Source organism: Hakea prostrata, chromosome 6 (assembly GCF_041222555.1).
Source record: "Hakea prostrata isolate BN-2017 chromosome 6, UWA_Hpros_2, whole genome shotgun sequence".
NCBI lineage: Eukaryota > Viridiplantae > Streptophyta > Magnoliopsida > Proteales > Proteaceae > Hakea > Hakea prostrata.
In genome coordinates, this window is record NC_142605.1 from 35,146,607 (window position 1) to 35,173,110 (window position 26,504).

General features: G+C 38.2%; 1 protein-coding gene across 17 annotated transcripts in view; it reads left to right on the forward strand.

Moving 5' to 3' along the window:
- NRPD1A (nuclear RNA polymerase D1A) overlaps positions 1–26,504 on the forward strand; it is an 83,436-nt gene that overhangs the window by 29,485 nt on the left and 27,447 nt on the right. For all 17 annotated transcript variants that reach the window (XR_016174150.1, XR_016174151.1, XR_016174153.1 and 14 more), the window contains 7 exons: positions 12,563–12,709; positions 12,841–12,939; positions 13,124–15,016; positions 17,901–18,070; positions 18,159–18,225; positions 18,313–18,428; positions 25,914–26,059. Coding sequence is in view for 1 of the 17 variants with exons in the window: in XM_089160288.1 (XP_089016414.1) it covers positions 12,563–12,709; positions 12,841–12,939; positions 13,124–15,016; positions 17,901–18,070; positions 18,159–18,225; positions 18,313–18,428; positions 25,914–26,059 (2,638 nt within the window). In the remaining 16 variants the exon portion in view is untranslated. The remainder of the gene's footprint in view (positions 1–12,562; positions 12,710–12,840; positions 12,940–13,123; positions 15,017–17,900; positions 18,071–18,158; positions 18,226–18,312; positions 18,429–25,913; positions 26,060–26,504) is intronic.

Here is a 26,504-nt window from a genome sequence, read left to right on the forward strand (position 1 = left end):
TACGAAGTTACACCTACACCCCTGTGCGTGTTGTGTGTATATAAATAACTTTTTTTTTCCTTTCTCATATTTCTTTTTGGTATTTGTTCTTGTTACTCTCACTTTCTTCTGTTATGCATTCTAGATACAACTTCTACTTTTTGAATATGGGGATTAGAAACTGTCTTACTTTGTTGGTAAAATATTTGATTGATTGTGGTAGTGAAAATACAAAAATGAAAAAATTAATGCTGCAAGTCGGTATCTCTATTTAATTCTACACCAAGAGGATTTTGTCGAGTACCTGTGTCAATACAAGGATATTGATGCTTTCAACGAGGTTGTTGTCGATGACTAATGGTGTTTTTGAATTGTGTCTTGAACTAAAGGTCATGGTCCTGCCCTATGTAGGCTTGGTTCCTGGGCATTAATCCTTGGTTATGTGATAACAGTTACTTTGATGAATCTGGTATCTATTTTAGAAAATTTTGGGTGGAACATAGCATGTACATGTAGAACATAGTATAGGGGATGAATTCAAATTAAAGGAGATGGCGTCAGTTATGTTCCTATTAATTGTATTTGATGTGAACATAGGGACCCCCTAGACGAAAGCTCAAGTGGGACCCCCGGGATGGCTCCAAGAAGCCTTCATAGGCTGGCTGAACTACAGGAGGGGTATTTTGGGCATTTTGGCCCTCAATTTACTCCTGCAATTAAATTGTCGATGACTGATGGTGTTTTTGAATCGTGTCTTGAACTAAAGGTCATGGTCCCTGCCCTATGTAGGCATGGTTTCCGGCCCTGTGTGGGCATTGATCCTTGGTTATGTGATAACAGTTCCATGATGGAACTGATTCTTCAGATCTTAACTGAATGGAGGAAGTGTGCCACTTTTTTGATCAATTTGGTATCTATTTTAGAAAATTCTAGGTGGAACATAGCATGTACATGAAGAATATAGTATAGGGGATGAATTCAAATTAAAGGAGATGGTGTCATTTATGTTCCTATTAATTGTATTTTGTGTGAACACAGGGACCCCCTAGCTGAAAGCTCAAGTTGGACCCCCAGATTGCTCCAAGAAGCCTTTATAGGCTGGCTGAACTCTACAGGAGGGGTATTTTGGGCATTTTGGTCCTCAATACTACTGCAATTAAACTTAGACTTATTTTAGATTTTATTTGAGTCAGTTGGAGTACAAGTTTAAGTTGTTTGGAGTATTTTATCCCAAGTCAAAGTTGTGTTTGATTGTAATTTGGTTGCTGAGGTGTTAAGTTATTTTAGCATGTGCTTAATTAGAAAACTTAAAGTAGGCTGGTGAAATCTCAGATCCAAGGGCTGAGATTGCGTAGTAATTTGCTTCGCTTTTAGATTAATTAGAGTCCAAATTGATAAGTAGAAGGTTCCCATCAGAGTCAGTCAGAGTCCCTTGTTTCGGGCTACAAAAGGCCTCATCATTGTAATTTTTTTTCAGTTTTGATGATTAATTGAATTGATTAAGGACCAGGGTCTCCTTCATTGGGTGGGCCTTGGTTGAGAGTTTGAGTTCAGAATTTCTGCTTCTTCTTCAACTACAGCAGCTTCAAGAGATCATCAAGACATTCCTGCGCATAGAACACCTTTCCAGCACGTTCCCAAGTAAGTTACAAGCTTCCCCACCTCTCTCTCTTGCTCACGCAACCCTAGGATGCCCCTCCCCTTTAACCATAGCCTTCCCAGCCCCTTTCCCTTCTTGTTGAGACCTAGAATTACCCCTAACCCCACTGCAAACAGTCCCAGCCCCTAACCCTTCCAATTCTCTGCAACCTCAGTCCATCCATTAAACCCTAGGGCCCTCTCCTTTCTTCCCTCTTACCTGCGGCACCATATCCCACTCCCTTTAGGATATCACAGTTCTCTGTCCCTAACCCCTCCCTTTTACCCTCTCTAGGATTGCAGAGACCTGTAGGGTCCAGTCCTAATCTCACTTTTCCCAAACCTGCCAATTGCTGAAGTTTAACAAAACATGCACTTCACCTTCTACATTGGTTGTGCAGAAAATTCAGGATTGCAGAAATTTGAGTCCACTTGAAGTTTTGTCAATTGGACTTGATTCTGGTTGAAAGAATATCAATTGACAATAGTTCTGATCTGAAATTTCAGCAACCCTAGACCAATCCCTCACCCTAACTGAAACCCTAATCCAAGTCCTAGTTGCCTTAGGATTCAAATTTTCAAAATCTGAAATTCAAGTTACAGAGGATTCAGATCTGGAATTTTGTTTCAGCAGGCTCTAAATTCACCTTGAAACCCTAAACCCCTCTACTATTGCTGGAAACTCCTGGGCTAAACCCTAAGTCTAGGGAATTATCAATCTAGCCTTTAGCCCTAGATCTGGTTTACATAAATTGGTATCAGAGAAAAGGTTTCCAGCAGCCTTAGAGCCACCTTGATGCATTCACAATAATCGGAATTATGGAGAAGTCAGTATTAAGTAGACGGTTGAGCCAAATCCTCAAGGGCTAGCAAGAGATACTTGTTCAGATGACTAAGACGAATACCTGGCTTGCAAGCATGAAAGAAAATAGGGGGAGCAGCAACACTGACCACTACATACAGGACTATCCAGTCAATAGGTGTTCTCAAAGAAGGGGAGATCCAGTCTCCCAAAGCCATCAGCTAACTCCTCCAGAAGTAGTACAATGTCCACCTCTAGAAGTAGACTTAGAAGAATTTTCTGACAGAGAAGGACACTTGGACAACCCATAGGAGCATAATCAATTAGCCACTAGCACAGTGATACTGCCCTTGATTTCTAAGGTAATACAGTCTACAGAGGAGTCCCAAGAAGACCAGGAAGCCCAAGTCATAGAGAACCAGGTTGAATCTAGCCCGTTGAAGATAAAGCCCTAGTTAACAAAAAAAAGTGCCTCTAAGAAGTACAGTGACATGGTCAAGGCAAGCACACCAGCAGAGGACGTGCTTCTGAAGATGCCTCCAATCGAAGAGTACGGTGGCCTCAAAGTTGAAGTACCACAGTTGCTGCCCATAAAGTCCAAATCAGCACCAGATCCTCCTGTGCATCATACTGGTGCTCCCTTAATATCCAAGTTCTTGATGAAGATGCTGCCTATCTTCTCAAAGCCATAGCCACAATCATGATAAGAGTGTTGGCAGAGAAGGACTCCATAAGTTTCACTAGCCACTCCCTACGCCCTTCTGGTTTGTTGATAGAGAGACTCCTAGACTTGAGGACCACATACCTCAAGTATACATCCTTCCAGAGTTCTGTCTAGGAGCAGTATTGGTGGCCCTCTACCTACTACTTCCTCCTTATTGCAAGATGCGAGGAAGAGTCTACACTAAGGACTACCAGGGTATTGATCCAAGAGCACTAGAACAACACATTCTGTTTTTAAGAAGGGGGGTATTGATGTGAACACAAGGACCCTCTAGCCGAAAACTCAAGTGGGGCGCCCAAGATGGCTCCAAGAAGCCTCCATAGGCTGGCCGAACCCTACAGGAGGGGTATTTTAGGCATTTTGGCCCTCAATTTACTCCTGCAATGAATTAGGATTTATTTCAGATTTTGTTTGAGTCAGTTGGAGTCCAAGTTGAAGTTGTTTGGAGTATTTTATCCTGAGTCAAAGTTGTGCTTGATTGTAATTAGGTTGCTTAGGTGTTAAGTTATTTTAGCATGTGCTTAATTAGATAACTTAAAGTAGGCTAGTGAGATCTCAGATCTTAAGGGCTGAGATTGCGTAGTAATTTGATTCTCTTTTAGATTAGATAAGAGTCCAATTTGATAATTAGAAGGTTCCTACCAGTTAAGGGAATCCCAGAGTCAGTCAAAGTCCCTTGTTTCAGGCTATAAAAGGCCTCAGCATTGTAATTTATTTTGAGTTTTGATGATTAATTGAATTGATTAAGGAATAGGTCTCCTTCATTGGGTGGGCCTTGGTTGAGAGTTTGAGTTCAGAATTTCTGCTTCTTCTTCAACTACAGCAGCTTCAAGAGACCGTCAAGACATTCCTGCACATAGAACAGCTTTCCAGCACGTTCCCAAGTAAGTTACAAGCTTCCCCACCCCTCCCCTGCTACTGTAGCCTTCCCAGCCCCTTTCCCTTCTTGTTGAGACATTGAGACCTAGATTACCCCTAATCCCATCGCAAATGGTCCCAGCCCCTTCCCCTTTCAATTCCCTGCAACCCCAGTCCATCCATTAAACCCTAGAGCCCTCCCCTTTCTTCCCTTTTACCTGCAGCACCATATCCCAGTCCCTTTAGGATTTCACAGTTCGCTGCCCCTAACCCCCCTTTTTACCTCTCTAGGATTGCAGAGACCTGTAGAATCCAGTCCTAACTTCACTTTTCCCGAATCTGCCCAATTGCTGAAGTTTCACAAAACCTGCACTTCACCTTCTACATTGGTTGTGCAGAAAATTGAGTCCACTTCAAGTTTTGTCAATTGGACTTGATTATAGTTGAAAGAATATCAATTGACAATAGTTCTGATCTGAAATTTCAGCAACCCTAGACCAATCCCTCACCCTAATTGAAACCCTAACCCAAGTCCTAGTTGCCTTAGGATTCAAATTATCAAAATCTGATTGGATGAATTCAATGCATATGCACCAGTCCATGTGGACTGCATTCTGCATGGGTTCACCACATGTTCGACAAAAGTCCGTCATATGTTAGTTGATATCAAAATTCAATGCACAAATTATATTTACAATCTCTTTCTCCATTACAAACTTGATAGCAATAAACCTATCACCTACTCTTTTAAAATCCGCTACATCATTCTTAAAATCTTTATCTGCTATTATACCTACTCCATTTTAACTAATATAAGTTTGTCCTAAATTAATTATAGGAATCAAAATAATAGATTAACAAAGAATAAATTCAGTTAATAGTAATTGTATTGCTTGTTGTTCCCCTGCAATGTTGCAAAAAACTTGTTGCATCCAACTTGCAAGTCCACGAGGTCACCCAAGTAATACAATGATGAGAGGGATATCATCCCACGAAGATTGAATGAGCTAGTTACATACCAACGTCCAATACACTTATGGTTATCTAGCTGCCGTGAATTAATTAGGATTGATCTACTGATTACGCTAATGGAACACAAAATAAATCAATTAATTGGAGGCACTAGAGCCTTGACTTCACCGAACACGTCATGAGTTATTGATCTCTTCCTTCAAACAACCAATTTCCTCCCTACTTTTGTTGACAGGTTCCCCATAATTGGATCTCCTCACCTCTTACGCACAAGGATCCCTAACGCACCTAATCCCTTCTACCTTCAACGCATCATAGATCAATTAATTGGAGGCACTAGAGCCTTGACTTCACCAAACACGTCATGAGTTATTGATCTCTTCCTTCAAACAACCAATTTCCTCCCTACCTTTGTTGATAGGTTCCCCATAATTGGATCTAATGAATCTAATACAACTTAAGAGACAAGTAATTGTCCTGTAGAAGAAGGAAACAAAACATTACAGCTTTAGTAACTTCCTAACTCCTAAAATAGAAAGTTCTGAAAATAGAAACTACCACCAAAATAGAAACTATGTTTTTTAAAAAACTCCCAAAACTTATGTAGCAAGATTCCCACATTAGAAATAGAAAATATAATCAAAACAACAGCAAAATACTGTTCACGTGAACAATAAAAGCTGTTTGTACTGTTCACGTGAACAGTAAACTCCAAATTTATGTATACTTTAACACTCCCCCTCAAGCTGAAGCATACAAATCTCCCATGCCCAGCTTGCAACAGATAGATTGAAAACTTGGCCTGAACAGAGCTTTGGTGAACAAATTAGCTAGTTGGTCAGTAGAGCTCACAAAAGGAGTTGCTATAAGCTTCTTCTTCACTGCATCACGCACAAAATGACAATATACCTCTATATGCTTCGTTCTCTCATGGAACACTGGATTACTAGCAATGTAAGTGGCTGCCTGATTATCACAAAACATTTTCATAGGGGCAGAAACTGGAAATCCTATTTCCTCTAACAATGAACGAAGCCACATCAATTCAGCAACGGTGTGGGCCATAGCCCTATACTCAGCTTCAGCACTAGATCGAGCAATGGTGGACTGTTTCTTACTCTTCCAAGTCACAAGATCACCAAGAAAAGTACAATAACCTGTGGTTGACCGGCGATCAATGACGGATCCAGCCCAATCTGCATCAGAAAAGGCAACCAAGTCCATACTCCGATTTGGTTGATAGATGAGCCCTTTTCCGGGCGCACTCTTGAGGTACTAAAGCACTCTCATCGCTGCATCCCAATGAGCCTTCCTAGGAGACTGCATAAACTGACTCAACACACCAACAGAATAAGAAATATTAGGACGAGTAACAGTAAGATAAATAAGTTTCCCAATAAGACTCCTGTAATGATGGACATCATCTAACAAGTCACCATCATCATGTCCTAACTTCAACTGAGGATCCATGGGAATGTCACTAGGTTTAGAAGCAAGCATGCCAGTCTCAGTCAAAAGATCTAACACATACTTTCTTTGTGACAAACTTACTCCTTTTTTACTACGGATCACTTCAATCCCCAAGAAATATTGTAGATCACCTAAATCTTTGGTTTGGAAAGATTTTTGTAAGTGTGCCTTAACTGTATGGATTGCATCAACATCATTGCCTGAAAGGACAATATCATCAACATAAACTGCCATAATGACAACACAATCACCCTGCCGTCTAACAAACATAGAGTGATCAGAATAACACTGTACAAAACCAAAAGACTCCACAGTCTTGCTAAATTTCTCAAACCAAGCCCGTGGAGACTGTTTGAGTCCATAATCGCTTTATGAAGCCTGCAAACACGAACACTGTCCTCCCCCTGAGCAACATACCTTGGAGGTTGCTCCATGTAAACTTCTTCATGAAGATCACCATATAAGAATGCATTTTTTATGTCAAGCTGAAAAAGAGTCCAATCATAATTCACAGCCAAAGATATCAAGACACGGACAGAATTAAGTCTTGCCACAGGAGAAAAAGTCTTAAAATAATCTATACCATATGTTTGTGTATAGCCCTTAGCCACCAAGCGGGCCTTAAGCCTTTCAACCGTACCATCAGAATGGTACTTAATTGTATACACCCACCGACAGCGAACCATATCTTTCCCAGGAGGTAAGTTGACTAAAGACCATGTATGAAGAGAATGTAAAGCATCCATTTCCACATCCATAGCGGCTTTCCAGCCAGGAATTTTAAGAGCTTCGGTATGATGGGTTGGAATATGAACAATAGACATAGACAAAGCAAGGCAACGAAAGCTAGGAGGGAGATGAGAGGTAGAAACAAAATTGGAAACATGATAAACAATGTTAGAGTGTAAAGTGCATGTACGAGTACCTTTCCTTAAAGCAATTGGTAAGTCATCTAAAGGCAAAGTGGGATCTCCACTAGAAGAATCCGCCGGTGGAGAGGATGAAGAAGGAACATCCGTAGGGCCAGCTTCAGGCTCCACTAAAGGAGAGCCGCTAATATTGTTAGGAGGAACTCTACTATCCACAATATGTTCTGGCAACTTATGTCTTCGCTGGTAAACCTGTAGAGGAACATTGCTAGTGGAAGGAACTAAAGAGGGAATAGGAGGAGTATCATCCAAAACATTTTCAATAGACACAGATTGACTTAGATAATAAGGAGTGTCTTCAAAAAAGGTCACATCCGCACTTGTAAATTGTTTGCGAAGAACCGGATCATAACAACAAAAACCTTTTTGAGTGCGTGAGTACCCAAGAAAAATACACTTAATAGCGGGGGGGGGGGGAAGTTTATCCAAAGGATGTGGTATGTGAACAAAACACACAACCAAAAATTTTGGGTGGAACTGAAAACGGTTCTCTATTGGGAAAAACAATTCAAAAAGGAGATTTTTCAGAAAGCAAAGGCATAGGCATGCGGTTAATTAAATGACTAGCAATCAAAATTGCATCACACCAGTAACTCTTTGGAACATTCATCTGAATCAAAATAGCGCGTGCAACCTCCAAGAGGTGACAATTTTTGCGTTCAGCCACTCCATTTTGTTGGGGAGTGAATGAACAACTGGTTTGATGAATCATTCCAAGAGAATCACACAAGTTAGATATATCATGTTGCACATATTCTAAAGCATTATCAGACTGAAAAATTTTAATAGGAAGAGAAAATTGAGTCCAAATTTCATGAATAAAACTTTTAAATGTAGTTAAGAATTCTGTCCGATCCTTTAAAAGATACAACCATGTAAGACGGGAGAAATCGTCCACAAAAGTAACAAAATATCGAAAACCATGCTTATTACTAATTCTACAAGGGCCCCAAATATCGGAATGAACAAGAGAAAATAAGGACTCACTATGAGAGATAGAGCGTGGAGGATAGGTGGCACGATGATGCTTCCCTAACTCACATGCTTCACAATTTAATCTAGACACTGATTTAAAAGAAGGAAATAAAAATTTTAATCTAGGTAAAGACAGATGGCCTAAACGATAGTGCCACTGGAGAGCATCTACACAATCATCAGAAAGAGCCGCAATAGGGGTAGCATAGTCCAGATAGTAGAGTCCGTTCCTTTCACACCCTCCACCAATCGTCTTCCTCGTGTGAAGGTCCTGGAAAACACAATAAGTGGGAGTAAAAGTCACAGAGCAATTTAGTGCTTTAGTTAATTGACTAACAGGTAATAAGTTAAAAGGAAAGTTAGCAACATGAAGTACGGATGATAAAGTAAGAGAAGGTGTAGGAGAAACACTTCCAGAGCCTAGAATAGGTGTGGAAGTCCCATTAACTATGACAACAGAATTTTTAGTGGTAGATTTAGAAAAAGAGCTAAAAAGTGATGACTTACCAGTCATATGGGAAGAGGCCCCTGAATCAATGATCCAAGGGGTGGGAGTAGAAGTGAGAAGTGCTGTGTTACCTGCATGAGAAAGTGTGGCAGCAGAAGTACTAGTGGATGTGGAAGCGTCAGTTTCAATATTTTGCAATCGGCGAAGGATTTGGCTTACATCATCTCTTAGAGTCTTAGACAAGTCCCCTGAAGAAGATCCATAACCACTATCGTTGTTTGCTACAGTATTAGTACCACCATCAGAAACGGCATGATTGGCAAGGTGCTTGGCCCACTCTGGTTTTGCATGTTTGGCCCAACAAGTTTCCACTAAGTGCCCTGTTTTACCGCAATGAGTACAAAGTCGAGATGTCTTATCAGACAGTTGACCACCACGACCTCCAAAAGACCTACTAACTCCCCTTGAACCACGACCACGTCCCTTCCATAAGAGGTAGTGAAGGCTGAATTTTCTCTTTTAGAACTTTTGTTTGGAGAACTCCCTTCAGACAAGGCAATACGTTGAAGTCTAGAATATGCTTCACTAAGATTAGGGACATGCTCACCAGCAAGAAGATGTCCTTTGACAGATTTCTTTTCAGGGTTCAATCCTGCAAGAAACTTAGACACAAAAAATTCATTCCGTTGGGCCTTTAGCTTCTCTATATCAATGGTGAGAGGTTGAAAGACATTCAACTCCTCCATCATGCCTTTAAAGGAGTTGTAATAATCCTGCAGAGACTTGTCAGCTTGCTGAAATTGAAATAGTTTTTCATAAATACTAAAAATCTGAGTCATATTTTTAGCTTGGGAATAAGTCTCTTGCAAATCATCCCATATTCCCTTTGTAGTCTTATGGAACATAACATTCGCTGCAATATCAGGTGCCATACTATTCCACATCCAAATTTTGATGATTGCATCATCTTGGATCCAACTAAAATAGGATTTGTTAGTCTCAGCAGGAGGTTCATCCTCAATGAACTTAAGCTTACCTTTTGCAAGTATGTACACCCGAACCACTTGTGACCACAACAAGTAATTAGAACTACCTTTGAGCTTGATAGATGTAATTTGAACGTTTACATGATCTCCTTGAGATCCTTTTGATTCAGCCGTACTCATGATTGAGTCACGTGTAAGTGAAGACATTAAACTGAGGTAGATAGCACTCAAATCAGTTTTCCAAAACTTGAAGTAGAATGAGCAGAAAAAGAAAATTTCTGCAACTATAGGATAGAATAGGAGAAAAAAAAAGAAAAAAGAGAGAGAGGTAACAAAGGTATCCAAGTTTTGGAACTTGTAAGAGTAAGGTAATAGGTAGAGAAGATCAGTTCACATGAATATCTGATCTAACAGTCCATAATATACAGCATTAGGTGGCTGCACACCAAGGAAACAGAAAAAAAGAATTTCAGAAGAGAATATTGAGAACAACACTATTTTGATTCAAAAAAGCTCTGATGCCATGTTAGAAAACAAGCTTTAAACAATCAAAATAGCAGTTGAACTTGAACAAAGAAAAGAGAGAAGAAGAAGAAGAGAAGAGAGATGAAGAACTACTAGAAAAGACCTGTGATTCTTAGCTAAAGAGTCTAGAATCACAGAGCACTTTTATTTATAGCTTCTAATGAATCTAATACAACTTGAGAAACAAGTAATTGTCCTCTAGAAGAAGGAAACAAAATATTACAGCTTTAGTAACTTCCTAACTCCTAAAATAAAAAGTTCTGAAAATATAAACTACCACCAAAATAGAAACTATGCTTTCTAAAAAACTCCCAAAACTTATGTAGCAAGATTCCCACATTAGAAATAGAAAATATAATCAAAACAACAGAAAAATACTGTTCACGTGAACAGTAAAAGCTGTTTGTACTATGCACGTGAACAGTAAAAACACTGTTCACGTAAACAGTAACGTGAACAGTAAACTCCAAATTTATGTATAAAGATCAATTTAATGTATTGCATGAAACTGATTAATGGAATTTGCCAGCAACATCGAACAAGCCACCTAACTTATGCATTATATGTCTCTTGTTTTCTTCAACCCCTTAGTCTAGCATGAATTCAACACTTTTACATGGATGAAAACACGTTGCAGATCCATGAATGGTGATCAAGCATCCACGCATTATGCATAAAAATTGAAGAACGCAAAGAATAGGAATTGAATCACATAAAGGAATAAATCAACAAATCAATTTGTGAACGGATCCGTCTACACCCTAGCGAGGGGAATTTATAACATGTGAAAGAAGTGTAGAACATAAAGTAAGAAAACATCACTCTAGACTAGTAGACGCTTTGGAAGAAGAAACTCCAACAGTCTTGGGGTGTCTCCTTGCTCTCCACCAAAAAAAAGTTGGGTGCTTTCTCTTTTTCCCTTCACCCCAGTATATAGAGGACGATTCACTCTTCCTTGGGCAAATTCCTCTTTGATCAAGTCTTCAAATTCCAATTAGACAGGTAGAAAAGAGAGAAAATTCTGTGGATTCCTTGCCTCCTAAGAGATCTCTCATGAATTAGGTAAGTAATGTATGGTGTAGATACATCTGGGATTTCAGGAATCTTTTCTTTTCACAAAGGTAGAGTCAAATAAGGAAGATTTGGTGTGTTTAAGTGGTGTCATCATCTTGTATTCCTCTTTAGTGGTATAAATCCTCTTTAAATTAGAGAGTCAAAGGTAGTAATCACGTCTCTTCTAGAGACAACCAATATAGTAAGTATCAACCATCATGAGTGAGGGACTTGGTCAGCTCCTTGATTCTCCCATGTCCGAAATTTCTTTAATTGATCACAAACTCTTTTGGTGGGAGTTCTCCACTAATTTCTCTTTTCTTCCATAACTGACTATCAAGTAACACAACCAATTAGTCCGAATCAAAATTGGCCAAGTTTGACCTACTATAATTATTGAAATTTAGAGAGAGAGTACCTAATATTTCTTTGCATGTAATGTTAGGGTGAAATGGCACCAAAATAGATACAAAACAGTGGAAAGTGCATGAAAATGTAGCCGTCACAAAATGAAGCTATCAGTACCATTACTTTATTCTGAAAGAACGGTACTTACCATGCCTGTTTTGACTTTTGACAACATTTTGTTAGATATAGCAACATACTGCTCTGTTTTAACAACATTTTGTGATTTTTTTTTTACTTTCAGAAAAAATCTACTTGATCTTTTTCTTTCTTTTTTGGGGGTGGGGGTTGTGTTTTGGATGGTCCAGTTAGCACTTTGTTAAGTTTAATAACTCTTCTAATGTTGTTTTCTTGTTTACTGTAATCCTTTCAAATAAGCTGGGAACTTTGCCTCATCTTTTAATGTTTCTGAGAAATTTTCTAATTTCTGAAGGGCAGGAATGTATCTCAACTGAAAATATTTAAGAAGTTTACAACAACTTAGATTAACTTAATGGTCCTTGTGTTTTCTGGGGTAATGAACATTGAATAAACATATTATTCTCCTATTGCTCCTTTTCTAGTATAGGTGACAGTAACTCAGATTAAAGATTAATTTATCACATCCATTTTCAGACTAAAGATTTTTCTTATATTCAAATCTGTTACACTGAAAACTGAGTCTCTATTCTGTCCACATTCTTTCACAAATTATGCCTGTTCTACCAACATCACAAATACTTATGCTTATCCTAATTGCCCATTTTAGAAAACAATTTTGATATGGTAACTTGTTGCAATTGCCCCCTTTTTTGGCAGGTTTTTGATTTGTTGAAAGACGTTGATAAAGAATCCTTAGGGAATTTTGGCCTACAACCAGAATCCCTTGCACTTTCTTGTTTTCCTGTTACACCCAACTGTCATCGTGTAATGGAGATAACACATATGGTCTCCAATTTGTGTTTCGTAAGTAGATTTACCTATTCCTTGATTTAGTTAAAGAGTCATCTTCATCTTTCTATTGCTTTATTCAAGTCCCTAACCTTTTATTATTTTTGTTTATTTCTTAAATGCTCAAACTTGGTTATTGGTTGCAGGATGAACGCACCAGGGCATATAAAGGACTGCTGATTGACTTCAAAGGACAGTCAGACATACTTGGTTCACGTGTTTGCGACTTCCTAAACCTTTCCAGGGTAAGCAAAAACTCTCATGGTGCTTTTTCTTCTTTTAGGACTTTTGGGCTGGTTATATGAAGTTGTATGACTCCTAAATGTTTCTATGGTACGCAAAATGATCATGGTACTTTTTCTTGTTTTAGAACCTTAGGCTGGTTGAAATTGTATAACTGTCTGATTTTGTTTACGTGTGCTGTTACAGTTGCACGCTGATAAGTCATCAAGCACAGATTCTTCGGTGAAGTCTGGATTGAAATGGTTGAAAGAAGTAATTACTGGGAAGAGAACGGACAAGGTGTTCCGTATGACTGTTATTGGTGATCCGAAGATTTCATTGGGTGAAATTGGAATTCCGAGGGACATCTCAGAGAGATTGTTAATTTCAGAATACTTTAATGAACAGAATTGGGAGAAGTTATTCATCTGCTGTTGCTTACGTCTCCTTGAAAAGGGAGAGTTCTTTGTTAGGAGAAAAGGCGATGTGGTTCGTCTACGTTGTATACGTGAACTTCAGATTGGGGACACCGTGTTTCGACATTTAGAAGATGGAGATGTTGTTTTGATAAATAGGCCTCCGTCAGTGCATCAACACTCCCTAATTGCTTTATCAGTTAGGGTCCTTCCAATTAATTCGGTTGTTTCCATAAATCCTCTCTGTTGTTCTCCTCTACGTGGGGACTTTGATGGAGACTGTCTTCATGGGTTTGTTGCACAATCTGTTCAATCTAGAGTTGAGTTAAGAGAGCTTGTCTCTCTAGAGCGGCAGTTAGTTAATGGACAAAATGGTCAAAACTTGCTTTCACTAAGTCAAGATAGTTTAACTGCTGCTCATATGGTCCTAAATAAGGGTATTTTTATGAACAAGATTGAGATGCAGCAGGTTGGAATGTTGTGTTTACATGGGTTGCTTTCTCCTGCCATTTGGAAAGTACCATCACTTCGGTCTTGTGTTTGGACTGGAAAGCAGTTATTCAGCATGTTTCTTCCAGAGTGCTTTGATTTTGATTTTCCAGCAAGTGGTGTACAAATAAGAGGAGGAGAACTTTTATCTTCCTTGGATGAGTCTGCTTGGTTACGTGATACAGACGGCAACATTTTCTCAAGTCTTGTTAAATGTTGTGGGAGTGAGACTCTGGATTTACTATCCACTGCCCAGGAAGCTCTTTGCGAGTGGATATCAATGAGGGGATTTAGTGTGTCATTGTCTGATTTTTTCTTTTGCTCTGATTCATGCTCTCGGAAAAATATGATTGATGATATACAGTTGGCTCTACATGAAGCAAAGCAGGTCTGTCAAGCCAAACAATTGATGGTGGATCCTGCCTTTGAGTACTTTCTCAAGCATGGTGAGGGAAACCAAAATGCCGAGTTTCTCAACAACTCGCACAATTGCCACTTAAACAAAAAGTCTGGTGTCCTCAATCAAGTTTTAATTGGTGCTTTTAGGGAAGTTTTTCATGACATTCAGAACCTAATCCATCGGTATTCCAGCGAGGACAATTCACTGTTGGAAATGGTAAAGGCTGGAAGCAAGGGTAATCTTCTGAAACTTGCTCAGCAAGGCCTGTGTCTTGGTTTGCAGCATCCATCAGTTCCATTGTCTTTCAAATTTCCTGGGAGGCTTTCTTGTTGTATGTGGAATCATCACAAGGCATATGAAACTTCTGTACATGATGAATCTAAAGTTCCCTATGCTGTAGTTGAAAGTTCTTTTCTTGATGGCCTAAATCCATTAGAATGTTTTGTTCACTCGGTAGCTTGTCGAGATAATTCTTTTGGTGAAAATGCCGATGTCCCTGGTACTTTGACAAGAAAGCTTATGTTTTACATGCGTGATCTCTATCTTGCTTATGATGGAACAGTTAGAAGTGCTTATGGGGATCAACTTTTTCAATTCTCTTATGGTGTTTCCAGTAACTTATCTACGAAGGACAGAAACCCTGGTGAGATATTTGGTGAGCATAGGTATGCTGTTGATGGATTCGGTGGTCAACCTGTCGGCTCTTTGGCTGCTTGTTCGATTTCAGAAGCTGCATATAGTGCTTTGGATCAACCAATGGGTTTGCTTGAAATTTCTCCGATGCAAAAGCTAAAGGTTCTCCTCTGCTGCATGCTTTTCCTTTCCAATAGTTTTCACCAGTTAGTGTTGTGCTTTACCTGTTGATATCCATTTTTATATTGTTGCTATTATTTAGTACTTCACTGGTTATTTCTTATCATTTTCCCATGTACAAAATGTAATGTGTCCTATCTGCAGCCAGTCTGCTATAGTGAATAATTGCTTGCCAGAGTATGAGTTGTGTATGGGAAAGGACTTGAGAACTATATAAAGTAGCATTAGATGTAGGTGAATTATTGAACTTTTAAAATAGAGCAAATTACACTGACACCCCAAAATGGAGACTTAAAAACACTGACACCCCACTTTATGTTTAAAAAACACAGACACCCCAATTCATTAAACATGTTAGTCCACTCTGTTAGTGAAACCATTAACCCACTGTTTATTTTTTTTTAATTCCAAAAATACCCTTACCAAAATCTGAAGATAAAAAAAATGAGCCATTAGATGTTTGACACGTGTTTTATTCTAATCGTGTGCTCATTATTCTTCCAACACTTAGCCATGCTTTCATCCCAAATCTATTCTCTCTCCTCACTCGGCACTCCACCTTTGGCTCCGGCAGCACCGGCGACACCACCACCACCATTACCGCTCCGTCTTCCTCTTCCTGTTTTTTTCTCTTTCTGTTTGCAGCAGTAAACCCTCGTTCAATCTGATTTAGTTCCTAGTTTCCTTGGTTATCAAAGCTTATGAACTAAGATTTGAGAGTTCAATGGAGAAATGGAACTGAAAATTTACATTGATGGCGGAAATATTAAGGAAACCAAATTAGAGAAGAAACTCCGATCATGAATCAACACAAATCTGGGCGGTACGCTGATTCTTGCACAAATCTGGGTTGCTGTCCCCAGAATCCCATTAGGGCTACATCGGACTCCCATGAATCAACACCTCTGGGTTCTTATTTCTCAATTCTAAATCACTATCTCACAATGGTGGCTGGTTTAATTTTCTCTGGTTTATTCTTTTTAGTTCACCATGATGATTGCTCCTTTCTTCTTCTTTCTTTAATTCAAGAAAAGGGACATGAAACAAATAAAAAAAAACAGGTGAACTGCATTGTTGAATCAGTTCTATGTTGGGTTCACTTTTCCCCATAAATAAATGATGGATTTCCAGTAAGCTACTGTTCTTCAAGTACCCACAGCAGGTGACGATGGAGACGGACTTGACTCTGGAGACCCTATTTTAGTGAGCAACTACCCTGAAAGAAATGCAGCAGTTTGATGAAACATTTTGTTCAGATTATTTTCCTTTGAATGAGCTGCTGGAGTTGAAGAAGAAGGTTGCCGACTTGCCGGTAGGAGCCGAAGATAGAGACGGTGAAGGAGAGGAGGGCCAAGTGAGGAGAGAGAATTGGTTGAGGGATGAAATGGCAGAGAAGGGTATAATAGTCTTTGGAATTGTACAACTAACTATTTTAACAGAATAGGACCTGTTTGTTTTTTTTAAATAAAGTGGGGTGTCAGTGTTTTTAGGCTTTCATTTTGGGGTGCCAGTGCAATTTGCTCTTTAAAATAAGATGTACTATGCCAAAGGATAAATCCTCTCATTCCACATGAGCATCTGAAATCTTATCATTTCACATGGGCAGAAGTATGTTTCTAGAAATGTCAGCCAAAAATAAAAAAGAGTAATTAATAGTTGGAACAAAAGACCCATTATACAATGGGATTCTTGATCATGGCTTAAGAAAGTGGAAGGTTTGGAAAAAGCATAAAGAGAAAACTATAAATCTGTGTTAATTTTTTATTATTCTCTGAAAATCAATTAATGAAACTGGATCTAGCATGAACTGGTGATCAGAACTTTTACGGATAGAACTTAATAGTGGGTCTCGAAAAACAAGTAGGGTCTCCTGCGCCTTTATCCTTTTATTTGGATAATTGGGGTTCTTATTGGTTGGAACTTCCAGTTATCTTGGTAGGAATCTGATATCTTTATTTCCATCCCAGCAAATGGTTCCCCCCCCCCCCCACAAGGGATTGTGATGTCTTTCTATGGTATCACAGGTCTGTTCATTAGCTCCTATTTGTGGTGCACAATTTTTTGGAACATAGGTAGTGGTTTTCATCGATTTGATAGAAAAGAAGGAATATTGTATATTTTTTTTGTTGGGGTTTTACTGGAAAACACGTTGAGTCTTCCTTCAATTCTTTATGAATGATATTCAGTCGATCAGAATCAAAGTTAAAGGGAGTCTTTATCTTCGCCATGTTGCTTCTATGTAACACAGAATGGCTTTGGAATAGTTTCCTATTCCTGTTACAACTTTACAACTGAATAGAAATAGATATCCTACTGTGACTAACACAGCACAAAAGACACAGGGTAAAATGGAGAATACACAATATAACTTGACTCAAGTGTACCCCCATGGTATGCTAGACTCTAGTACACTTTAGCATAGCAATTGTTAACAATACTCTTTAAATAATTTAATTAATATCCAAACTCTTTCATTGGTGGTATAATCACCAGAACATACCGTATGTATTTAGTGGGATACTTTGTCTAGCAAACATAAGTTTCTTATATTTGAGAAATATGTGATTTACTGGAAGGTTATTAATTTGGAAGAATTGAACAGAGGCTTTAATACTATATGTACAATTAGAAACTGTAGGGAGTTTGAAGAATATCTATCATCTTTAATTTAGTTATTTCTTGTGAATGTTAACCTGTTATGGGTGCTGCTTTTTCTTTGTCTTTATGGGGGCAGGGGGGGCGGTGTTAGAAGTTCTATATTTGTATATAATCATTCATCTGAAGTTTGTTGCAACTATTATATGTTGGTGATTATTTCCTCTTGATATACCTTACAATATTTTCCTGGTTATAATTCAATTTACAGAAGGTACTGGAATGTGGTCCAAGAAAAAGTATGGCAGATCGAACCATATCACTGTTTTTGTCAAATAAGCTTAGAAGATGGAATTATGGTTCAGAGTATGGAGCTCTAGAAGTTAAAAGCCATCTGGAGGCAGTATTATTTTCAGAAGTTGTTTCTACTGTCATGATTCTGTAAGTTTTGTTTCATATGGTTACTTTTTAGTTTTAACCATTATGGTGTTGATTTATTTGTGAAATGTGTTACATTCTTTGCCTTTAGCTTTTCTCCAGCAGAGCGTCAAAAGAAACCCTACAGTCCGTGGGTGTGCCATTTTCATATATGTGAGGTAGATTTTGGTAGTAAAATCTTTGCGATATATTTATTTTTCTGGCATAATTACATTCCCCTCTCTTATTGTTTTATACATTTTCAGGAAAACATGAAGAGAAAACAATTGAATATTGAGTCTATTAAAGTTGCTCTTATGAGAAACCACATGGCAAAGCAAGCCAAAGGCTGTATGCTTCCAAACTTGCACATTTTTAGCAGGTAAGATCACTTGGGATATGCTTGTATTGTGTGCAATATGGATTTTTCTTCATAGGAGAGGATTAGTGTTAGAAGTAATCTGTTCACTACAATAAATGAGGGCTTGGAAATTGGAATCCTCCATATGGGGCCTACGTGGGGCCTATATTGTCTAAATAGGAAAGAGAAAGATCAATGTGGAGTCTTGTGCTATTATGTGGAGGGTATAAGGAAATCCATACAATGGGAATAAAACAACCTTTTTCCCTTATACATTTAACTGATTCTGTTTTGACTTTTGGTATATATATGTTCTCCCTTTCAAAATGATGGTGGACCCTTTGTTCTTCTTGGAGGGCTGGATCAGCGGCATCTGCCCGGTGGAAAGCTGATCTTAGCAATCCAACTGTTGGTTATATAGTATACCTCCTAGATTCCCCATATGTCCAATTTAATTTACTATTTCATTCAAATGGTCGACCACCATGAATTGAGCTTATTCCCGTTACATTTTCAGCAATTATATCAACTGAGGTGGCACGGCCATGTTCAACGGAGGCCTTTAAATAGCCTTATACAGATAAGTGATTTAATCTAGATCAAAGGAACTAGAAGTGCTAGGGGTAGACATATGATAAACTTGGGAGAAGTGGTGACAAAGGATATGTATGGGTTAGGCCTTGTTCTAGTATGGCCTCAAATAGAGCTGATTGGAGGGCAAGGCTCCATGTAGCCGACCTCATTTAGCTGGGATAAGGCTTGTTGTTGTTGTTGTTGTTGTTGTTGCTATTGTTTGTTGTTCCAGTCATAAACTAGGGGGGGTCATTTTGGCCTCTCCAATAGGTGGACAGAAAAGGACCATTGGGATTTTTGAGAAAGGAAAGAATGAAATATTATGTTCTATTAGTGCTACTCAAAATACCAACCTGTACACATAATATGTCGTACATCTGACATACAGTTAATCTCAGGCTTTAGTAGAAGCAAATGCAACTGCACTGCATTTGTTTATGTATAGCTTGTATAGGCTCCCCTGAAATATCTAATGAACTTTTGAAACTGTGTAAAGCGCCCAAAAAGAATCAGTGGAAATTCCCATTTACAATGTGCTGTAGTGTATCAATCTTGTAATAAGTCAGCCTCAAAGATCTTTACAAAGTGACAAAGCATTAAAACGTGTTGCTTCCCTGTGCAGAGTATGAATGGTATGATATCTGTTGAGATTTGTGATAGTTAAGGGGTTTTGCTGGGGTTATGTTTTATTTTTTTATTGAGATCTGACTTGGAGTGAGTGGTAGGGTTTCCGTTTTTAGTCTTTCTACTTTTCGGAAAGTGAAAAAAATATTCTGTCCAGTCTTGTAATCTAGCTTTATAAATATAGAGAGTGAGGCTATCTGGAATTGCAGGGAGCTTTTTCCTCCCAAGCCAATTCAATCACCTCTCTTCTTCTTGATGCAGAATGACTAGAATCATCACCAAATTGGGTTCCTTCCTCTAGGATTGGGTCACATATGTGTTTTGCCTTTGAAAACTTGGGTTTACTTGTAATTGGTCAATTTAATGGGACTGAAATATGGGTAGGAAGTAGGAAAATGGGATTTATTTCATTAATTTGTTTTAAAATTCAATTTTAAATGTATTTCCTTTATATTTCAAGTTCCTAGTCAATTTAAGTTGATAGGTTATGTATTGGGTTAGGTCTTTCCTTTTTAGCGAAGGATTCTATTTTGGAGTTAGTTTCTAAATTTGAGTTTGAAATTATGTCGTCGATGTGTCCTTTAGTATAGATATCATTGCTTAGTTGAGCCATGAATTGTTGAATTGTTGAATTGAAATTTGAATTTTTTCCCCATCTTTCTCTAACAAGCCTGGATCTTTTGACCTCATGGTTAGCTGAATGTATGACAAAACACTGACACTGAAAGGAGATTGGTGTGATTTCGTGTCTTCTTTTTCTCTTTTTTTCTCCTAAGAATATATTTTCTCATTCAACCTATCTTCATGAATATCTTCAACAAAAGTAAGTTCAATTATCCCTTACCCCAATTTTTCTTTATCTATTCTTCTTAAACTTCTAAATTTCCCAACCCTTAATTTTCTTTTTCTTTCTATTTCGTTTTCATTAGACCATAGCCATTAAAAACTACCTCTAGCCCAAACTAACCACTAGAGTCCATCAGAAATCCATCCCGTACCCTATATCTGTCATCCCCTTTTTTCAATCAAGAATGCAACAACAATAACAAGCCTCTTCTCAATTGTAACAGAATTAAAATTTAAAATTTAAAATAACTAGAAATAATAGAGAACTGTAGGAAGAGAGTACAAGTGATGGAGAAGGAGAAGAGATGGAGAAGGAGGGAATCGAGAGTTGTGCTAGATGTAGCTCTTCCCCTCAACAATGTATTTAATATTGAAAGGTTTCCAGATTAGAGAAATCTGTAAATATCCCTAAATCTGGTTACAAGATCTTCAAATATCTTCAACTATTACTATCCTAAAATAGATTTGCTTGAAACCCAAGTAATAAGAAAGAAAGGAAACATATCTCCCTAAGTATTGCTTGCTACTCAAGCTACATAAAAATTGAAAGTGCAGAAAATAGAAAGTAATTGTCTTAATCTAATATATAGGAGCTGAGGAAATAAAATAAAATATAATCCAATCTTTGGTGGACCCCACATAATGTGGTTACCACTGAAGTGGTAAATTATGCATATAACACAAACTAAAGGGGGTTGGCTATATGGATCCTTGATGTGAAAAGGGTTTGGCTCTTCTTTCTTTTTTCCCCTCCATGTGTTGGCTGCAGACTTGACGCTCTAACTCTCTTCCTTTACCTGGGCTTGGGATTGGTTGCAAAGACAGGTGGAGTTTCTTCCAATCAAGAGTACATCAAAATACCATCTAAACCCAAGGGTTCTAATCCCTTTGCCTTGAGTTTTGGTACTCCCTAGAGAACCATAATTTCAAACTTAATCTACGCCAAACCGTTAGAGTTGTCATAAATTTCAGGGATATTCCGTACATACCATTACATAAGTTTTCTCCAAATTTCACATGTCTTCAAAACTATCCAACTACTATAATTTATGTTCTGTATGTAACCCAATTAAATTTCCCAAAATCTTATTACCCCAAACCCTTACCTTCTGAGTTAAGATCCTGAAAAGTTGGCCCTAGTTGAACCTCTTCAATTGAGGGCTGCATGACTTTTTCTTCTTCCTCTTTCTCTCTTCAATTCTTTGTCTTTGTCTTGGGTTCATTATTAGTGCTAACATTCTTACATGGTATTAGAGCACTCATAATCAAACTAGGATTGTTCAAATCGACTTCTTCTAAGAGCCTTTCCTTCCCCCCCCCCCTCCTCCTTGGTGTGCAGCCATCTATTGCTGCAATATTAGATCATTCCTGGTGTGAATTGATCCTCGCCTGCATGTCTACTGTGTATAGAAGACCCCACTGGATCTTGGATAGACTTCAGTTACTCTTCCTTATTCTATTAATTTTTTTTCTTTGGTTTTTTAGTGCTCCATTATCTTTGCAATTTCTTTTGAATTGCTGACAGTCTTGTTAACCACAAGAATCGACTACAACCTTTCTTCGTGAGATTTATTTTTTATCAGATTAGACTGCAAATTTGTTTTCTTTTCTGCTGGTGGTCTATTGCTTTTGTTGTTGCTTTTAGATTTATCTTCAACATGGTTGTCAAGGCGGCAAGGCGACCAAAGCGGTTGGGGCTCCGCCTAGATGATTGGCAACAAAGTGACGCCTAAGCGGTAATAAGGCAACCAAAGTGGTTGGTCAAATTTTTTCAATATAACTACTTTTATAATGATAAAATATATTGTAAGTTAAACAAACATTCAAAAAATCACATTCACCCCCCCCCCCCCAAAAAAAAAAAAGCATTCAAGAATCAGAATTATGAAAGATTATCCAAAAAAGAACACAAACATAAGTTCATCTCATCAACCATCATAACATATGACTATGAACTATATCAAAATATAAGTATGAACATGAAAGTAGTTATTTTACATTTTTCCTCACCTCACCTCTATGAGAGTGTGATGCCAAATAAGTGTCTTGTCCATCTAATGATTCATTGATTCTCGATTTCGAAATGACTAACTATTAAATTCATTGAATAAAATTTGATTAAAAAAATCAAGAAAAAATTATTATATACAAAATGGCAAAAAAAGATCACTTTGGCGTCCAGGCTGCAATAAGGAGCACATGGTGACAAGTGATTAGGCGAAAAAGCGGCTGAAAAATTGCATGTCAACAAAGTGGTGGCAAATAAGGCGGTTTTTCAAATGCCTTACCTCACTGTCAAGAATACTTGTCTTCTTGCACCTATACCCGGCAAATGGGTGCATGGGAGATAGCACATAGGCAGTCACAAAATTAGGGATGATAAGATGTGCACTGCCTACTGTTTGTGCATCAATTTTCTAAGTGTTACCTCCCATCTTTTCTTGTATGCTTGCATGCAGTTCCACTGCTTTCTAGATCCTGTCTAATTTTGATGAATTATATATATATATATATATATATATATATGAATCACCAATTTTGAGAAAATAGGTTTTTTTTTTTTTTTTTTTTGGGGGGTTTATGGGGGGGCATGAGAGAGCTAAGCTGGCCCTGGAGGTATTAAGAAGGAAATCCTGACACCCTACGTAACAACAATGAGGATGTTCCTTGAGGAATTCACAAGAGCTTTCATTGAAAACAAAGAGAGCTTGTAAAGTACAAGGAGGAAAGAAGAGAGAGAAAGAAAAAGGGAGGGACACCAAAGCTAAGCTAGCTTTGGAGGTATCACCGAGGAAATACCTACCCCAGGTAACAACAATGAGCATGTTCCTTAGGAAATCGATAAGAGCTTTCAATGAAAGCAAAGAGAGATTGTAACTAACATCCTTGTAGATAGCCTTCCAAATATGGTTGTGAGATTCGGTTTATAGAGTCCATCCGTGGGGTTTGTGCTCCAGTTAGATATAAGCAATGGATGCTCTAGACACTAGGTGTGCAAAACTATATCCAATCAAGGAACTATTGAAGGCCAAGGATAACTAGAGACATCTGCTATTGGAAGATCGAGGACATTTGTTGTGGGACCAGATAGTAAGCCAAAGGTGTTTTGTGGGAGGACAAAAAAAGAAAAGGTGATGTGCTATCTTCTTTTACAATAGAGCAAAGGATGTAGTAGGAGGGGATCAAGATGTGGAGAGAGGATGAGGGGCTAGGTGGGGAGGAAGTGGGTGAAGGATCTCCAAATTGTGAAAGCTTGTCTAAGGATATGGCCTTTAAACCAGATGGGGGTGCCGATGAGACCTTGGGGAAGGTGGTCATGGAACCAAGTGAAGGAAGTAGTCAACTTCTTATACGAAAGCCAAAGAAGCTTATTAAGGAGAGGATGGTTAGGGGGTGGGAAGAGAGGGTGGACCAAATTCTGGAAGCGACAAAGTGGGATAGTGGGGTACTCTTTAGGATACTAGAGGTGTAGACCACATAAGCCCCCACCATATGGGAAAAAAATGCCAAAGAAGATGTTAGAGCCAACAGAAATCATAGAGGAGGTTGAAAGAGCAAGACACTAGAAACTAAGGAGATTTCTTCAGAACCAGGATGGCTTGAACAACTCTGGAGCCTTCTTGATGGAGTCGTTGTTGAGGGGGTAAGAATAGATCTAATTGACCCATATAGAGTTTTCTTTTGAAGAGATTCTCTAGATGACATTTTAGAGGCTGGCAATGTTTTAGTCTCGGGTCCAATGGATATTGAGCCCTCATTCTCCTTTGTGTCTACAAATATTGACCCAGCTGATGGGTTGGAGGAATTTGGTAATGTTGGCAAATTAACCTAACTACCCTTAGGATATTGTCTTGTAAATTGACCCATCTACCTTAAAGTGTTTTGATGATAACAAACACATATAACCATGTCCTAACCATCTACTTGACATGCATAATAAGTGCATATACACATGTCCAAGTAGAGAGCGTACACTGCATGGAAACTGTACCAAAGCTGCAAAGTTATGCTCCAAACAGACCAAAGGCTTTGAAGACCATGGCATGGACTTCACCACGTGCAAGCACAAATGGAAGGCTCAAGACTACTAATGAGACTTCGTTAAATTTTCATTTATTTATTTATCAAATGTGGCACACATAATTGCATGGAAAAATGAAGTTAGGCATTTTAGGGAACCAACCACATATGCAAAAAGGTACTTTAGGTCAGCCCTTAGGAGTGTAATCCAAAATCCCCAAATGCCCTGGGAAACCTGACAAGTTGCATCGATTTGAGCATTGGCTGACCGACTTGCCCATAAGCCTGTGCAGCCGACTGGATCATAGAATTCTCTCTTTTCTTTGATAGAATCCCAGATTTCAAAATGTTGTATTTCTTTTTACGTCTCCTGCTTCTTTATTTTGAGTATCGGAAGCTGAATCTAATAAAATCTGAAAGATCACGACGTACATCTCTAGGACAACATGGTAATATTCTCACATATATGCTTGAGGTTACACTTTTTCTAACAGTTAGGGGTCAGATATCTGTCTTCTTTTGTTCATTTTCTCATCTCTAGTTTCAAAATTTCACTCCCTTAAACACATCCTCTCCTCTTTTGTTGCCGTCTAGCCATTAGAATTGTGTAAGTGGCCAATATCTGTTCATCTTTGAGACAACAAAGTTAGTTCTTTATCTTTGGAAAGTGGAAATATAAGAGAATTCTAAATTTACTGGAGGAATCGTCAATAGCTTTGTTTATCTCTTGCTTAACATATATTAAATAAATACTTCTAGTAGTGAAATTTTGTTTCATTGGTTGGTCATCCTGTAATAGTAAACTGTGGTTGTCATTTTGAGCAAGGTCTTTTGAATAAAAAATATTAGGTATTTTCATATGTTCATTTATCATCATGATAACATCATTGTCATGTTCTGATGTCTGGTCCAGATATTTAAGTTTCATATCCATTACCTGGTGAAATATTTCTTACTAAGTGAATTTTTTTCTGTTTGAGAAATTTGAAACAAGTATGACTCATCACATGCTTTAAATATATCAACAGCTTGCTGAATTTCTTGGTAGGATTTTAAAAAAATTAAGAAAAAAAAAACCATTTTTGTAAGATCTTTTGCACTCTCCAATTGAGATACTATGTGGAATATATTTTCTTTCCTAAAAACTACAATGACAAGATAAATTCTCTCTGACATGTTGGTTTTTGTAAGATCTTTTGCACTCTCCAATTGAGATACTATGTGGAATATATTTTCTTTCCTAAAAACTACATTGACAAGATAAATTCTCTCTGACATGTTTCTATGCATGTGCAGAATTGACCATCTCATTATATATATATATATATATATTATATATATATATATTGCACCAGCGAGCTGTTTTTGAATCCAATTGTTCTTAGCTAGAATGAAAAGTCTACACTATTATCATACTGGCTGACCTATTTAATGATATGATAGGAATTGTCCAGTAGCTGTTGCTCAGAAGGAAGATATTGGGAGCCTTTGTATCACTGTTGTGGTCGAAATTGCAAGAGGTTCTTCTGTTGAATTGGATGATATCCGAGATTTCCTGATACCAGTTCTTCTTGGAACTGTTGTCAAAGGTTATACTGCTCCAGACTGCTGTTTTCATCTGGTTATTTGTTGTTATTGTCTGTTTATTGTTTTGTGTAGGTGCCAAACAAGAATTTACTGGTAAAAGGTAGATGGGATTTTAAAGGGGTAAAACACACCCTGGCGTACCCAATGTTTTACAAAAGGACACACAGGGACAGGGTGCTTCATGATTCAATAGACAATTGTGTATCCTTGTCAAACTGCTGTTTGTGTAACCTCTCCTTACCAATATGCAACTCCCACCCCACCCAATGTTTTTCAAAAGGACACACAGGGTGCTTCATGTTTCAAAGTGACAATTGTGTTTCCTAGTGAACTGATGTTTGTGTGACCTCTCCCTACCAATATGCAACTCCCACCCCCACCCAATCCCCTGCTCTCTTTCCCTCTTCACAGGTGCCTTCTGAGTCTTCACCACTCTAGAACCCCTTC